Here is a 16,468-nt window from a genome sequence, read left to right on the forward strand (position 1 = left end):
TTACATGATTTGTGAAAACTTATACATTTTGTAAAAATTTAATTTTTCTTAACACAGTTATCTATTTTTGTGTTTACTTACACATTTTTGTAAAATAACTTACGTGATTTATGAAAACTTACGAATTTTGTAAAAACTTACCCAAGGTTTGTGTTAACTTACGGGTTTTTGTAAAATCACTTACGTGATTTGTGAAAAGTTATGTATTTTGTGAAACTTTTGTATTTTGTGAATGTACTTACATATTTTTGTGAAAACTTATCACTGTGTTTGGTTTGAGTTTTCTGGATTAAGTTTTTTGAAAATTGACTTTTTTGGTTTTTGTGTTTTTTTATTTTTAGTGAATATTTTTTAAATTTTAAACATTTTTTTTTACTTTTTTAGATGCACCTTACTTAGATGTATCTAAAAAGTAAAAAATTTGTGAAAAAATATTTTAAAAAGTTAATAAATACATAAAAATATAAAAAATATACTGAATTCTTGTATTTTTTTATATTTTTGGTATTTAGTAAATTTTTAAAAGGTTTTTTTATAATTTTTTTACTTTTTAAGTGTATTTATGTTAGGTGTGTTTAAAAAGTAAAAAAAAAATTGCTTAAAATATTAAAAAAATTCAGTAAAAACAAAAAAACACGGAAAATAAGAAAGTAGAATTTTCTGAAAAGTGTTTTGAAAAACTAAAAACCAAGCAAGGTGTATATATATTTTTTAAATTATTTACACGTATATAGTATAACTTATTATTTTATTAATTTTACCTGTATGGTGGCTTGCTTTGCCGGTCACCAATATATAAGTTTTAACATTATTTTATATAAATCTTAACACGAATTTGTATAACCTAAAAGCATAAAGTCATGTTTGTTTGGACGAACTGGATTAGGTTACATTAGCATTCGCATGACTAATAGTCTTATGACTACGAACCCCTTTGAATTGTGTATCATAACCTATGTTTGGATTGAGTTTGGATTATAAAGAGGGACTAATAGTCCAGACTTTGATTTACTCCTTTAATTTATATATTACTCCTATGTGAGTTTGAATAATTCATCATATTTAAAATACAATATCCAAATAAATTATTAATTCATATTTTAATTATTTAACCAAATATCAAATTAATAATTTTTTAATTATTTAACCAAATATCAAATTAATAATTTTATTAAATTATTAATCAAATCCTAAATTGACGTCCCCCAAACAACTGGGGTGCACATGGCGTGCACTGCACACCTAAGAAAGGCTCTACCAGAATTCATGACAGAGTACTCATCGAAACATCCAAAATCAAAGCTTCCAAACCGAGCCAACCCAGTGCCGGCCTCCTCTTCTGCTTCTTCTTCTTCTGCAATCATTCTTCTTCATATCGTATTTATATATATACGCAGATCACAATGTCTTCTTCAACCATTAAAAAATGGCAAGCTTTAATCCCATAATCCCCCACCCTTTCTCTATCTTCATCATCTTCATCCTCTCTCTCATCTTCACATCCATACCCATGTCAACTCCAACTCCAACTTCGACATGTTCTAACTCAGGCCCAGTAGTCGCCAAAACTCCATTAATCACCTTTCTTGAAATTCTCCAAAAGACTGCACTCAACACCTTGGGTCCAAAAAACTTCGACCCAAAACTCTACGTAGATCTTTCATTAAAATCCAATCTCTCAATTACCCAAAACGCATTCGATGATCTTCCAAGGACCCCCAATGGATCTGTATCGGTTACCGATTTTAATGGGTTTATTCAGAGCTACTTCAATGGTGCTGGAGAAGATTTGGTTTATACTGAACCGGTCGATTTCGTGCCCGAACCGGAGGGTTTTTTGCCGGAGGTTTTGAACCGGGAGGTTCGGGCTTGGGCTTTGGAGGTTCATTCGCTATGGAAGAATTTGAGCCGGAAAGTGTCGGACCGGGTCTTGGACCGGCCCGAGTTTCATACTCTGCTTCCATTGACTAAACCGGTGATAATACCCGGGTCGAGGTTTAGAGAGGTTTACTATTGGGATTCTTACTGGGTAATAAGGTGAGTTGTTTTGATTTGTTTTCTGTTTGGTTGCCGAGAAAATTCCTGAAGGAAAAAGTGATATGAATTGTTTTTTTAATTATTTATTTTATGGTTTACCTACATTGTCCGAATTGGAAGAGTCGTGTGTTTTTGGTGTGGAAAGTCCTCAACTTTGTCAACAATATAAACAATAAAACTAATTTTGATTTGATTACTATTTTGTCATCCCATATATGGGACTTTGATGAATGAATCCAAATATGATTTTGAATAGGATCAATCTGCATACCTATAAAAGCTAGGATTTAATCCAAAAAAAAAAGTTAGGATTTAATGTTGTCAAAGGTATGAATGATTTCTATCAACAACAAAAGTGAGGTGATTCCAATAGCACAAACTGAATCCAACTTTAACCTAATCTAATCTAATCTTAAGGGCCTATTTGGGGTTGGTTTTTTTTTTTTTTTTTGGGCTAAAATAACTAAAAAGTTGAAATATTCAATTGCATCTTCCTCTTTTTCTGTACTTTTTTTTGTAAAAAATTAAAATAACAACCTTTTAAAGACCTTTAAATGCTGGTGAGTGATCTATATATATTGCTATAGCATAGTATTTTTTGTACAAGAGTAGTTGGGAGCTTCGAAGTCCTAACATGATTTTTCAGCGTTTTTGAATTTTTTTTCAAATATACAATCTCAAAATGATTGGTTGAATATATATATATATATATATATATTGTTACCCATGTAGGCCATCCAAGAGGGGGTGAATTGGATAATTAAAAAATGAGCAAAAAATTGATTGCAATTAATCAAGTAAATAAATTCAGAAAGCAATCAATTATACCGAAAATAGAGGAGAAGGGGAGAATAGTTCAAATACAAAGATTTATAGTTCGTCTTACCGGCCTACGTCCACTCCTCAAGGTACCTCCTTGAGAATTCCTTCACTATGAATCGAATCAATACATCACTGAGTTTCACCTAGCATGTGGATTTTTAGATAGGACTTACTTTATCCGTTGAAATGCCTCACCTCACAAGTGTTTCACTTAGAAATAAGGGAATAAGAATAAGAGGTATAACTGTCCTCTTTTTGCAAAATATTTCTCTCCAAAGATAAATATGAAAGTGAAAGAGCAGAGGGATTTTTTAATACACTCAAATATGAAAGTGGAAGTACAATAGAGTATGATAAATGAAAGTTATTGAATGCTCGGAGTTTTTGTGTTAGAGAGTTCTTTTAGATATGGAGTTCTTCTTCATTTATAGCTTCAATGGCTTATAGCCATTGGAGAAAAGCATGGGTGAGTCTTCTAGCTGTTAGAGCAGGTCATGGGTGATATCTTCTAGCTGTATGGGACAGTTCATGGGTGTGCACAAGCTGTCATCAAGTCTTTGGAAGTAGAGCCACTTGAAATGCATAAGCTCTTAAGTTAAATCTTGGAAGCTGATACTAGAAGATATTGTGTCAAAAATGTCTACTCACATATCAGAAACAATGGCTATTCTGCGCATAGGTCAAAAAAAGCGGCTAAGATTTGAGTTGTGTCAGAATAGTTCTGAATAGGTGGCTAGGCTAGATTTAAGGGTGTTGACCCTTGTAGATTTGGTGTCGACTCTTTGCTCTCTTTTCTTCTTTGTGTTGATTTCTAGGTGTTCCTGGTGTTGACCCTTTCATAACTGAGTGTCAACCCTTTGTTTGCTGGAAGTCTGAACTTTATATACTGAAATTTAGTGTCGACCCTTGTCATTCTTGGTGTCGACCCCTGTTGTTGGATTGTCCGAGCCTTATATACTGAAATTAAGTGTCGACCCTTGTCATTCTTGGTGTCGACCCTTGCTACTGGATTGTCTGAAAGGGTCGACCCTTGCTGCTGAATTGTCTGAGCCTTGTGTACTGAAATTTAGTGTCAACCCTTGTCATTCTTGGTGTCAACCCTTGGTTGCTACAACACTTAGGCATTGTGTACTTTATTCTGGTGTCGACCCTTGCTGTCTTGGTGTCGACCCTTGTGCCTATTTAAAGCACAAATAGTGTTTTGCATGTATGTGCTAATTCCATGTTTTTGATGTACCAATATTCATGACAGATTTGCAGTATTCATCTGTTAGAAACAATGAAGAGCAATAATATAATATTATTTTGGAAACTTTGGATAAATAAATGAGTTCAAAATATTTGTCAATAATCAAAATTTAATAAGAATTTAAATTCGAATAACCTTGGGGCTAACAATCTCTCCCTTTTTGATGGTGACAAATAAATGAAAAGTTTTCAAAGTATGAGTTTCAAAACAAAGACATTAATAAGTGTTTTTCAAAGAGTTTTGTGAAATAAAGAATTTAGAAATTGAGATCGAAAACTCCCCTATAAAGAGGGCTTCATGGCCAAATCATTTTCAAGTCAAAACTCAATATAAATGCATAAGAATTTTGCATAAATAGAACAAGCTTAAGTATAGCAATACTCCCCCCGTCAATGTGCATTGGATCAATAGCAAATATGAATTGTTATTGCTTTAATTTCATTGAATGAAATCACAAGCTCTTGTACCAACAGCGCAGGTTCTTCTCCCCCTTTGAATCATAAACAAATTTTTTTTTTATTTTATAATAAGAAGTCATATTTCAACAATGTAATTATCTAAGTTCAAATTCATAAAAGTTGTTTAGCAAGATAAATCTTGACGAGCATAACAACTAACCTTTCAAAATAGCTATACTACAAATTCATTCAAATCAAAAACCATTCTCATTTGGTTGTCATTCAAAAATAACTGACTATACGTAAGACAATTTACCATGTACATCACCAAACTAAATATTTCTCCCCGTTGTCAACAAAAACTTAACAGTTAGGAATTTCAACAAAACATTAGTTTAATTACAGCAGAAACAACATCAAAAACATCTAAACACTTCTCCCCCTTTGGCATCATCAAAAAGAAGAGCAAAGTCTAGCAAAAAGGTGGAGGAGTGCGAGGCCAATGAGATGCTACTTCACGCCACCCTTGTGCGAACCAAAGCAGAAACTTGCGAATTTGTTTGCCAGGGTCGTCGTCCCATCGCTGTTGGAAAATCTGTTTGAATTCTTCATTGGAGTGCTTGAGCCCATAGACAGCGATGACCATCCTTTCAACACTGGTCTTTGCAGCTTCCATAGCTTGAGCCTGCTGAATCTTCATCCTGCTGATATCATGCTGCATGTTCATCTGCTGAGAAAGAAGTTGTTGAACTAAAGAAACCAACTGATCCACTTTTCGTTCCAGAGCAGAAGAGGATAAAGCGGAGGCAGAATGGGAGGATGATGGAAGATCAGAAGCAGGAGTGGATTGAGGATTCAGGTTGAGGTTGTTAAGCCTCGAATTAAGTTCAGCAATCCCAACGAATAAAGGACCTTGAACAAGAGAATCAAGGTGATCAATTTTGAGAGAGAGAGAGAAGAGGTCAGAAGGTGGTGTAGGAGTAGAGGAGGAAGGACCAAGAGTGGAGAATTGAAGGGAGGAAGGGCTAGGTAGAGTGGAAGGAGATGGAGCAGGATTGCAAGGAGCAAGGGCAGAGTCATGTTTTTTGGTCTTGGTCCACACATTATCAATTAAAGAAAACCCCCTGTGGCTCAGTGTTTCAGAGCCATAACTGGCCGAGTCTTGGGGAAACATTTTCTTCACCTTTGAGATCGATTTTAAAATGTTTGAAAATTTTGTTGAAAATCATCCCGCAGGGAAGGGCTTGGTTGTTTTGTTTGTGTGCATTGATAATACAGTGACATACCAAATACCCAAAATCAGTGAGGTAACCAGTGGATAAGGCCCAGATAAGAAAAGTATGACCAAAGGTAATAGCATCAAAACGACCAGACCGAGGAATGATATTGTGTGGGATGATTTGATGCAAGAGCCTTAGTTCCAATGAAAGATCTTTTCCAGCAACAGAAATGTGATGGTCTAGGGTTGGATTGTTAGTGAGAAATTTCAGTCCAGTGAGATGTGTGTAATTTGGTGGGTTTATGCTAACAGAAGGGGAAACTCTATGGCCATCATTAGAGGTTTTCAGAATAGAGTTAACAATAGAGGGTTTCCAAGTGAAAGAGACACCCTTCACAAAACAATCTGAAGTATTGGGAGAAGATTCCTCATTATATGAAAGATTTGCAAAGAATTCTTTAATGAGGGTTGGATAAACAGCACAGTCAAGTTTTAAGAGAGAGGACCATTTCTGAGTATCAAACCATGTTTTGACTGGAATAAAATGCTTTTCAAAGAAATCGATGTCAATAGTGTGACCAGAAAGTACCTTATGCAAATTAAAATCCTTGTTGAAGGCCGATTTGCAGTCATTGTTCTTGAATTGAAGAATAGGAAGATTGGAAGTCACAGGGATAGCGGTGTAAGTGGTGGAGGTGCGAGATCATTTCTGAGATGGGGCAAATGGAGAAGCTTGAGAATCCATGGAGGATGAGGGGGAGAGATCGCGAGAGAGGAGAAGGGAAAATGGAATGGGAATTGCCGGTTGAAATTGCCGGAATAGGAAAAAGGAAAAGGACTAGGGCTAGGGCTAGGGCTAGGGCTAGGGCTAGGGCTTTGAGTGGTGTCGCAAGAGAATAGAAAAGGGTCGCTCGGTATATATACCCTTTAGATGGTGTCAACCCTCGCGAAAAGAGGGGTCGACCCTTAGAAGCTAAAGAGACCTCGCGACAAAGCCTTGGCCAAAGGCAGATGTCGACCCTCACGATGAAGGGGGTCGACCCTAAAAAACAGTAACCTTAAACACCATCAGGTGTTGACACCTTCGAAGAGACGTGTTGACCCTAGAAAGTAGTGAACCAAAACACATCTGGTGTCGACACCTACGAAGAAGGGTGTCGACCCTTATCAAGGGAAGCATAGAACTAGTTCATAGGGTGTTGACCCTATAGAGTAGGGGGTCAACCCTTAAGGGTCCTGAAAGACCAAAAATAGTATTTTTCAATGCAAATTTCACATAACAGCATAAGAACACATATATTAACATCACATAGGAATATTTAACATGCCAAGCGTTTAGTTCGAATAAAGTAGAATTGTTCCTCATTGAGAGGCTTGGTAAAAATATCAGTCAATTGATGGCTTGTTGGCACAAATTCGAGTTTGATGTCACATTTAAGTACATGATCTCGTAAAAAGTGATGCCTTATTTTAATGTGTTTAGTGCGTGAGTGTTGTATAGGATTTTTTTGAAAGATTTATGGCACTAGTGTTATCGCATTTAATAGGAATGTGATCAAAGAGAAGTCCAAAATCAAGAAATTGTTTCATCCAAAGCATTTGAGCACAACAACTAGCGGTAGCAATGTATTCCGCTTCAGCGGTTGATAAAGCAATAGAATTTTATTTTTTGCAAAACTATGAAGTGAGTGAATTTCCAAGAAAATGACAAGTTCCACTAGTGCTTTTTCTATCAAGTCTACATCCCGCAAAGTGGGCATCCGATTAACCATAAAGGTCAAAAACATTTTTTTAGGGTACCAAAGACCCAAATGTGGAGTACCAACAAGATATCTAAAAACAAGTTTCACTGCGGTGATGTGTGATTCTTTTGGAGCAGATTGAAAATGTGCATACATACAAACACTAAATATTATGTCGGCTCTACTAGCAGTTAGATAAAGTAAAGAACCAATCATACCACGATATTTCTTTTTGTCTACCAGTTTACCTTGCTCATCTTTGTCGATTTTAATCAATGTGCTCATTGGAGTTGCTGCAGGCTTGGATAAGTTCATTTCAAATCTGTTGAGGAGATCCTTGATATATTTGGCTTGACATAGATTTAGCATCAAACTTACCAAGATTATCTTTATTGTTATTGAGTACAAAACATTTACAACCAAAAGCACGCAAATGTCCAATGTTGGGTTTTCTACCTTTCCACAATTCGTATGGGGTTTTCTTGATAACGGGTCTAATCATGGCACAATTAACAACATAGCAAGTTGTATTCACGGCTTCCACCCAAAAATATCCAAGCAAATCATTTTCACAAAGCATAGTGCGAGCCATTTCCTCAAGAACTCTATTTTTCCTTTCAACCACACCGTTTTGTTGAGGAGTTCGAGGAGCAGAAAAATTATGATCAATGCCATGCTCATTACAAAATAGAATAAACTCATCATTATCAAATTCTCTGCCATGATCACTTCTGATGCTTCAAAATAGCAAGACTAATCACATTTCGAATACGTTTACAAAGAGCAGAGAATGCAGAGAAAATATCACTTTCATGTTCCAGGAAAATCACCCGAGTAAATTTAGTATAATTATCCACACAAACAAAACAATAACATTTACCACCAAGACTTAAAGTCCTAGATGGTCCAAACAAATCAATATGCAACAATTGAAGAGGTCTATATGTAGAAATAACATTTTTGGATTTGAAAGAATTTTTGTTTGTTTACCTTGTTGACAAGCATCGTAAAGTCTATCTTTTTCAATATCAATTTTTGGTAAACCAACAACTAAATCAAATTTTAAAAGTTTTGAAAGCAAGTCCATATGAGCATGTCCTAACCTTCTATGCCATAACCAACCTAATTCATTAATAGCAGATAAACACTTAACATCATGATTGGAAAATAAACTATGCAAACCAAATACATACACATTCTCATGCCTATGACCAACAAAAAGCACTTTGTTATCAACAGAATTCTTAATAGTGCAATGAGTTTTTTCAAAAGTAACACAATTACCTTTATCACACATTTGGCTAATACTAAGCAAGTTATGTTTCAATCCGTCAACAAGCAATACATTCTCGATAACGGGTGAAGAAGTTTTACCAATACTATCTACACTGATGATCTTTCCCTTACTATTGTCTTCGAAGGTTACATGACCTCCTTTGGATTTAAGGGTTGAGAACATCGCTTTATCGTAAGTCATGTGCCTTGAGCACGCACTGTCGAGCTACCACTGGTTGCACGCACTGTCGAGCTACCACTGGTTGTTGCCGGCTTTTGACCTAAAGCACACCTGCAAAAATCAGATTTTTGTTGGCCTTTTGGTACCCATTATTTCTTGGGTCCATGGATTTGAAGTGTTTTTGGGAACCCACTGCTTTTTCATTCTAACAAACAAATTTCTCTTAATAGGGCATGAAAGAGAGATGTGTCCTTTTCTACCACACTAATGACATGTGAGATGAAAATGACTAGATACTATGTGAGATAAGAATGACTAGATACTGCATGAACAAAAATCTTTTTGGGATTCTTCACTTTTGAAAATGGTTTATATCCAATCCCAGCTCTTCCAAAGGTTTGAGTTTGACTCTTAAGAATTTGGTCTAAGGTATCTCTACCTTGAGTAAATTTTGAAAGAACATTTTTCAAGTCTTCTATGTTTTCAGTTAAAACAACTTTCTCCTTTTTTAGAATCTCATTTTCTGGAAGACTCTTTTAAAACCTCTTTCTCCTTTTCCACTTTCAAGGCTTCATTTTCTAAAGCATTGATCTTAGACGTCAACAATTCATTTTCTTGTGATAAACTTGAAATCATTTTCTTTTGACAACTACTTTTTGAACTAAGCTTTTTAAATTCGGCATGTAATTCATCAAAAGCAGATCGTAGTTCATCAAAAGTAAAGGGTTCATCATTTACTTCATCTCCAAGCGCTATTAAGCATATGTTAGCAACTTCATTTTTGCAAACTTCAGTTTCTGAGTCGCTTTCATCACTATCTTCTCCCCATGCTGCAATCATGGCTTTCTTCTTGTCCTTCTTGTATTGTTTTTTGAGCTTCAGACATTCTGATTGTTAGTGTCCCAATTTGTTGCATTCATAGCAAGTAATTTCAGATTTTTTGTGATTTTCACCTTTTTGAAAATCTTTGTTGAAGTCTTTTCTGAAGAACTTCCTTACACCTTGTTTCTTCTTCACAAACCTTTTGAACTTCTTGGTAATAAATGCCATTTCTTCATCATCTTTCTCTGAATCATCTTCTTCTTCCTCTTGATATTTTGAGGTAGACTTGAAGGCTAACCCTCTCTTGTTGTTCTTGTCCTCTTCTTCCTTTCCTTCTTGCATAATGAGCTCATGAGTTAGGAGAGATCCCATCAACTCATCAAGGCTTAATTTTGATAAGTCCCTTGCTTCTATCACCGAGATAACTTTGTTCTCCTACCTTTTCGGCAATGACCTGAGGACTTTTCTGACAACTTCTGCATTAGTATAAGTTTTACCAAGAGATTTCAGACTGTTTATAATATCATTAAAGTGAGTGAACATTTGGGAGATGTTCTCATTAGGTTTCATTTTGAAAAGCTCATACTTGTGAACAAGCAAACTAACTCTAGATTCTTTGACTTGAGTAGTCCCTTCACGAGTTACAATAAGTTTATCCCAAATTTCTATCGCCATTGTACAAGTGCAAATTTTATTGAACTCAGTAGCATCAAGTGCACAATACAACTTATTAACAGCTTTGGCATTGGCTTGAATATCTTCATAATCAGCACTAGTCCATTCACTCTCAAGTTTGGGAACTTTCAGATCATCTATGATTTTGGTAGGGACTTTGGGACCATCACAGATGATTTTCCAAACCTCATAGTCAATAGATTAGATATGCATAATCATGCGGATTTTTCAATAGTTGAAATTTGTGCCATTGAAAAAGGGTGGTCTCTTTTGAGACTTGACCTTCAGGAAGAGAGAAGCAAGGGGTTGCCATAGATGGCTCTAAGATGGTTAAGTCACAAAACTAAAGATGTGGCTTTGATACCAATTGTTACGCAGGTAGGCAACCCAAGAGGGGGTGAATTGGGTAATTAAAAAATATTACTAGAAAATTGATCGTAATTAATCAAGTAAATAAATTCAACAAGCAATCAATTATACTGAAAATAGAGGAGCAGGAGAGAAGAGTTCAAACACAAAGATATATAGTGGTTCGGCTCACCGGCCTACGTCCACTCCGCAAGGTACCTCCTTGAGAATTCCTTCACTATAAATCGAATCAATACACCACTGAGCTTCACCTAGCTTGTGGATTTTTACACATGATTTACTTTATCTGTTGAGGACCTCTCAACTAAATGCCTCACCTTATAAGTGTTTCACTCAAAAATAAGGGAATAAGAATAAGAGGTACAACTGTCCTCTTTTTACAAAATATTTCTCTCAAAAGATAAATATGAAAGTGAAAGAGCAGAGAGATTTTTTAATACACTCAGATATGAAAGTGGAAGTACAATAGAGTATGATAAATGAAAGGTATTGAATGCTCAGAGTTTCTGTGTTTAAGAGTACTTTCAGATATGGAGAGCTTCTTCATTTATAGCTTTAATGGCTTCTAGCTGTTGGAGAGAAGCATGATTGAGTCTTCTAGCTGTTGAAGCAAATCATGGGGTGATATCTTCTAGCTGTATGGAGCAGAGCATGGGTGTGCACAGGCTGTCATCAAGTCTTTTGAAGTGGAGCCTCATTAAATGCACAAGCTTATAAGTCAAATCTTAGAAGCTGATAGTAGAAGATATTGTGTCGTAAAAGTCCGCTCACAAATCAGAAATGATGGCTATTCTGCGCATAGGTTAGAAAAGGTGGCTAAGATTTGAGTTGTGTTAGAATAGTTCTAAATAGGCGGCTAGGTTTTTTGAAACCCAGATTTAAGGGTGTCGACCCCTGTAGATTTGGTGTCGACCCTTTGCTCTCTTTTCTTCACTGTGTTGATTTCCATGTGTTTCTGGTGTCAACCCTTTCGTAACTGGGTGTCGACCCTTTGTTTGCTGGAAGTCTGAACTTTGTATACTGAAATTTAGTATCAACCCTTATCATTCTTGGTGTCAACCCTTGCCGCTGGATTGTCTGAGCCTTATATACTGAAATTAAGTGTCAACCCTTGTCATTCTTGGTGTCGACCCTTGTTGCTGGATTGTTTGAGCCTTGTATACTGAAATTTAGTGTCAACCCTTGTCATTCTTGGTGTCGACCCTTGGTTGCTGCAACACTTGGGCATTGTGTACTTCGTTCTGGTGTCAACCCTTGTTGTCTTGGTGTCGACCCTTGTACCTGTTTTAAGCACAAATAGTGTTTTGCATGCATGTGCTAATTCCATGTTTTTGAGGTACCAATATTCATGACAGATTTGAAGCATTCATCTGTTAGAAACAATGAAGAGCAATAATGGAATATTATTTTGGAAACTGTGAATAAATAAATGAGTTCAAAATATTTGTCGATAATCAAAATCAATAAGAATTTAAATTCGAATAACCTTGGGGCTAACATATATATATATATATATATATTTAAATATTATTAACATAACCTTACCATCTAACCATTTAAATGTGTGCCACTAAATTAACTAAATATTTCTAATTAGTCAATTTTATCTTATAGTTATATGATACCTACAATGTACTATTCTACCTAACTTTTAAAATGTACCTTAGTTACTTGAGTTGAAATATGTTGTTTCTTTATTGCATATTTTGATTTGGTCAGTCAAAGTGTTTATTTCAGTTGTTGTCTTTACCTTTGTTTACGGACCATGAATTTTATTTTATTTTTTGGTTGTGAAAATCATCTCAAAGTCTCTTCCGAACAACCAGCCGGTTGATCCTAAGTTTTTCTAATCATCCGGCAACAGCTTGGAGATATTTTCATGATACACTTTTTTGTTGTCTCCATTATTTTCGGTTGTTTTATAGTTTGTTCTCAAGCATCTTTTTAATGGGAGGGGCTTTGAATTTGTCATGCAGGGGTTTGCTAGCAAGTAAAATGTATGAGACTGCAAAAGGAATTGTGACAAATCTCATTTCCCTGATAGATGAATTTGGGCATGTTCTTAATGGTGCGAGGGCATATTACACTAACAGGAGGTAAAGTCCCTTTGAACATTTCTTGATTTCTTGAGAGCCCTAGCTAGAGGATGGTTTTTGGGTTAATTGGAACTTATTAAAAACAAATTTAGTACATGGTTCTGGGTATTCAACCCCTACTACGGCAATGTTATACAACTGATTAGCAATACAATGAGAAATGTAGTGAAAAAATTGCAATCCATCAGTCATACAACCTTCTTAGTTTGCTAAGACATCAGCACATTTATTTGCTTCGCAATATGCTTGGTTAATTGCCAGTACTGCCAGTCTGTTCATAAGGTACTTGCAATCACTAATTAAATTACTGAATTGGTATTGAATAATTTTACAGATATATGATTAAGATGACTAATTTTTGCATCTTTCTTCTTTTTCTTTTTATTTCATGAATTAAGTATCAAAATCATCCGCAAAATAGATTTAATGCATGATGCAGTTCATGTCTATGAACCATGCTTAACCCATTAAACTTGCATTTGTGTATCATGAATAATAACGACGTACGTTGTTTCATAAATTATTTACACTAGCTTATTCACATTGCAACCAATGTGGTCATGAATTTAAGGATCCTACAGTTTTTAGTGAATAGTAACTATTTTATACTCCTTTATTAGGATTGAAATCAATACAAAACCACCTATTCAAATTGTATAAAAACCAGGGTAATAGTTACCATTACACTCCACTAAATAGAATGAATTTTGAAGGCTATAGTCTTGCATTCAAGCTCCCAAATTGATGGTCTAATTGTCAGTCTTTCTTTCTTTGTTTGTGTGTTTATGGGGGTAGGGGTTTGTAAGTGTGTCTTGTTTTTGCTTGCGTTTATTTGTATATTTTTTTGGTTAAACAAGTAGTTTATTGGGACTTTGCAGCGAACCTCCACTCCTGAGTGCGATGGTGTATGATATATACACTAGGACCGGCGATGTAGACTTTGCTAGAAAGTCTCTCCCTGCCTTGCTAAAAGAACACAAATTTTGGAATTCAGGTATTGAGAGCTTTATTAATCTCACGCATCTATATATTGTTCATCTTCTTAATTGGGTTGTTCTAGCAATCCTTGCAAGTTAGTTTGGTTTCATTGGTTTTAAATTGTTTTCAGAAATACATAGTGTGATAATTCATGATGCTGAAGGATGCAATCGCACTTTAAGTCGATACTATGCAATGTGGAACAAACCAAGGCCAGAATCTTCAACTATTGTATATCCTCTCTGACCCATGAACTTAAATTTAAACTGGTGTGATCTGAATAATTCATAAAGAAATATTTTGAGTTTTTAGGTTAAAAACATGTAATCCTTCTCTTAGGACATTGAAACTGCTTCCAAGCTCATGAATGATTCCGCAAAACAACATCTGTATAGGGAACTGGCTTCAACCGCTGAAAGTGGGTGGGATTTCAGTACAAGATGGATGAGGTAGTGTTTCACTTTGGTCATTTTTGACCCAAACATGTGTGCTGAAGGAAACTAAGATGTACAATTGTATCTCTAGGACCTAGATACTCGTGCTTGTTTCTGTATTGAATAATGATGGTATGATTTTCATTTGCAGGAATGGATCTGATCTCACAACATTGGTTACATCATCAATTATGCCTGTGGATTTAAATGCATTCATACTTAAGGTTTGATTCAATTCTCCTTTAGAATAAAGCTTTGGTTGAATTCAATGATCCAATATATTTATCTACAATATAACATGAACTCTTGCATGTTGTCTCAGATGGAACTTGACATAGCGTTCTTAGCAAATGTTACTGGAGATTGTACCATTTCAGTACACTTTCAAGAAGCAGCTCAAGCAAGAAAACAAGCCATGAATTCTGTTTTTTGGAATGCAGAGATGGGACAATGGCTCGATTATTGGCTTAGCAATGGAACTACATGCAAGGTGGTTTCTTCATGTGAAATCTATGACAACATGCCTCACAGAGATTACATGTTATATCCCCCTTTTTTTCTTTTTTTTTTTCTTTTTTTTTCTAATCAATTTCTTGTTGACATTTTTAGCAGGGTCACACGTGGGAGGCCTCAAACCAGAATCGGAATATATTTGCCTCAAACTTCGTTCCTCTATGGATTGAGTTGTTTAACTCAGGTTTGTAACACTTGTTATATATCCAAGATGCAATTCCTTTTACAACACTCTTGAGTGTGCAAACAATTATTATAAATTTAGTGTTTTATTTAACATAATCTCCTATATATTGTTTTAAATATGTGAAGATTGCACATTGGTGGAGCAAGTTATGCAAAGTCTTCAAAGTTCAGGACTGATTCGTGCAGTTGGGATTGCAACATCTCTAACTAATTCTGGACAACAATGGTAATTAACCTCTTAAAATGTACCTTGAACAGATCATCGTATCTGTTGAAGAACATAGTTGAGAAAATCGTATCTTTTGTAGGTAATAATGTGATCTCACAATAATGTTTTTTTGTAAAGGGACTTTCCGAATGGTTGGGCACCACTACAGCACATGATTGTTGAAGGTTTGGCGAGGTCTGGATCAAAGGAAGCAAGGTCAATGGCGGAGGATATTGCTGTGAGATGGATCAGAACCAACTACGTTGCTTACAAGAAATCAGGTGCAATGCATGAAAAATACGATGTCGAAAAATGTGGAGAATTTGGAGGTGGTGGTGAATACATACCCCAGGTAACAAATATTCTTATATTTTTCAGTCAATAGTCTTCCCTAAAAATCAACCATGAGACACATTAAAGCAAAAAATCTCAAACTGGCTTTGGTTGATTTTCTTGGCAATGTAGACGGGCTTTGGGTGGTCGAATGGAGTTGTATTGGCATTCTTGGAGGAGTTCGGATGGCCACAAGACCTGAAGATAGATTGCAACTGAGCAAGGGAATTGAAGACAATTCATGTGGACATGCATACTACTAATAATATCAGAATTTTTATCTTGAAAAATAATAAATAGAAAAATAGAAAACACCAACATGAAAAATATATTTATTTGTATATCAGGTTTGTTTCTGGCCATAGCCCCAAAATTTGGGCCAAGGCATTGTATTTTGAGCCTTGCTAGAATAGATAGCATTTTGATTTAATCTGCGATTATGTGCTTTGTCAGCAAAACACGCTAATGCATGGAATGAAAAAGGTAATTCAATGAAAATTTCGAAGTATTTGAGGTTTTGTGTTGGTCAATTTTGAGTTGATTCCTATAAATACTATAATTTACTTGTGTGATTGCCAGATTGCATGAAATAAGGGTTTCTTGAAATAATGTTTGTGTTGAATTATTGTAGGTCTTGCATACTACCTATGTTGTTCAAAAGTTGACTCCCTTCAATGGTTGAATCATATTTTATGAATTGATGTTTCATGAACTTAAGCTGTTAAATTTTTGTCTCAGTTAAAACACCCTTTTTCCTATAACAATATTGAAATAACTAATTTACCATTTATGATTTCAGGGGATTGATCTTACTCCATGAATTTGCTTTCTTCCTTATGTCGCTCTTCTTCTAATTTCAATTATCTTGATGAATTTGAGTATATTCCAAAATAGAGCGAAGTCTCTATTACAAACCTCTGAACTCTACCTA

General features: G+C 35.4%; 1 protein-coding gene across 2 annotated transcripts; it reads left to right on the forward strand.

Annotated features, from left to right (window-relative positions):
- Positions 1 to 1,211: 1,211 nt before the first annotated feature.
- Positions 1,212 to 16,045, forward strand: LOC114298925 (putative trehalase). Of its 2 annotated transcripts, none has more exons than XM_082902719.1 (11): positions 1,212 to 2,037; positions 12,766 to 12,885; positions 13,764 to 13,879; positions 13,994 to 14,094; positions 14,203 to 14,312; positions 14,449 to 14,521; positions 14,620 to 14,787; positions 14,910 to 14,994; positions 15,123 to 15,222; positions 15,343 to 15,556; positions 15,670 to 16,045. In XM_082902719.1, exons 1-11 carry the CDS (start codon positions 1,427 to 1,429, stop codon positions 15,754 to 15,756), a joined length of 1,785 nt encoding a protein of 594 aa, XP_082758845.1. In that variant the 5' UTR covers positions 1,212 to 1,426; the 3' UTR covers positions 15,757 to 16,045. The 2 variants fall into 2 exon arrangements, with proteins under 2 accessions (XP_082758845.1, XP_082758844.1); XM_082902718.1 differs by having other exon boundaries at positions 1,241 to 2,037; positions 14,907 to 14,994.
- The last annotated feature ends 423 nt before the right edge of the window (positions 16,046 to 16,468 follow it).

The sequence above is a fragment of the Camellia sinensis genome, chromosome 13, assembly GCF_055761805.1.
Source record: "Camellia sinensis isolate YWXY chromosome 13, ASM5576180v1, whole genome shotgun sequence".
NCBI classification, from domain to species: domain Eukaryota; kingdom Viridiplantae; phylum Streptophyta; class Magnoliopsida; order Ericales; family Theaceae; genus Camellia; species Camellia sinensis.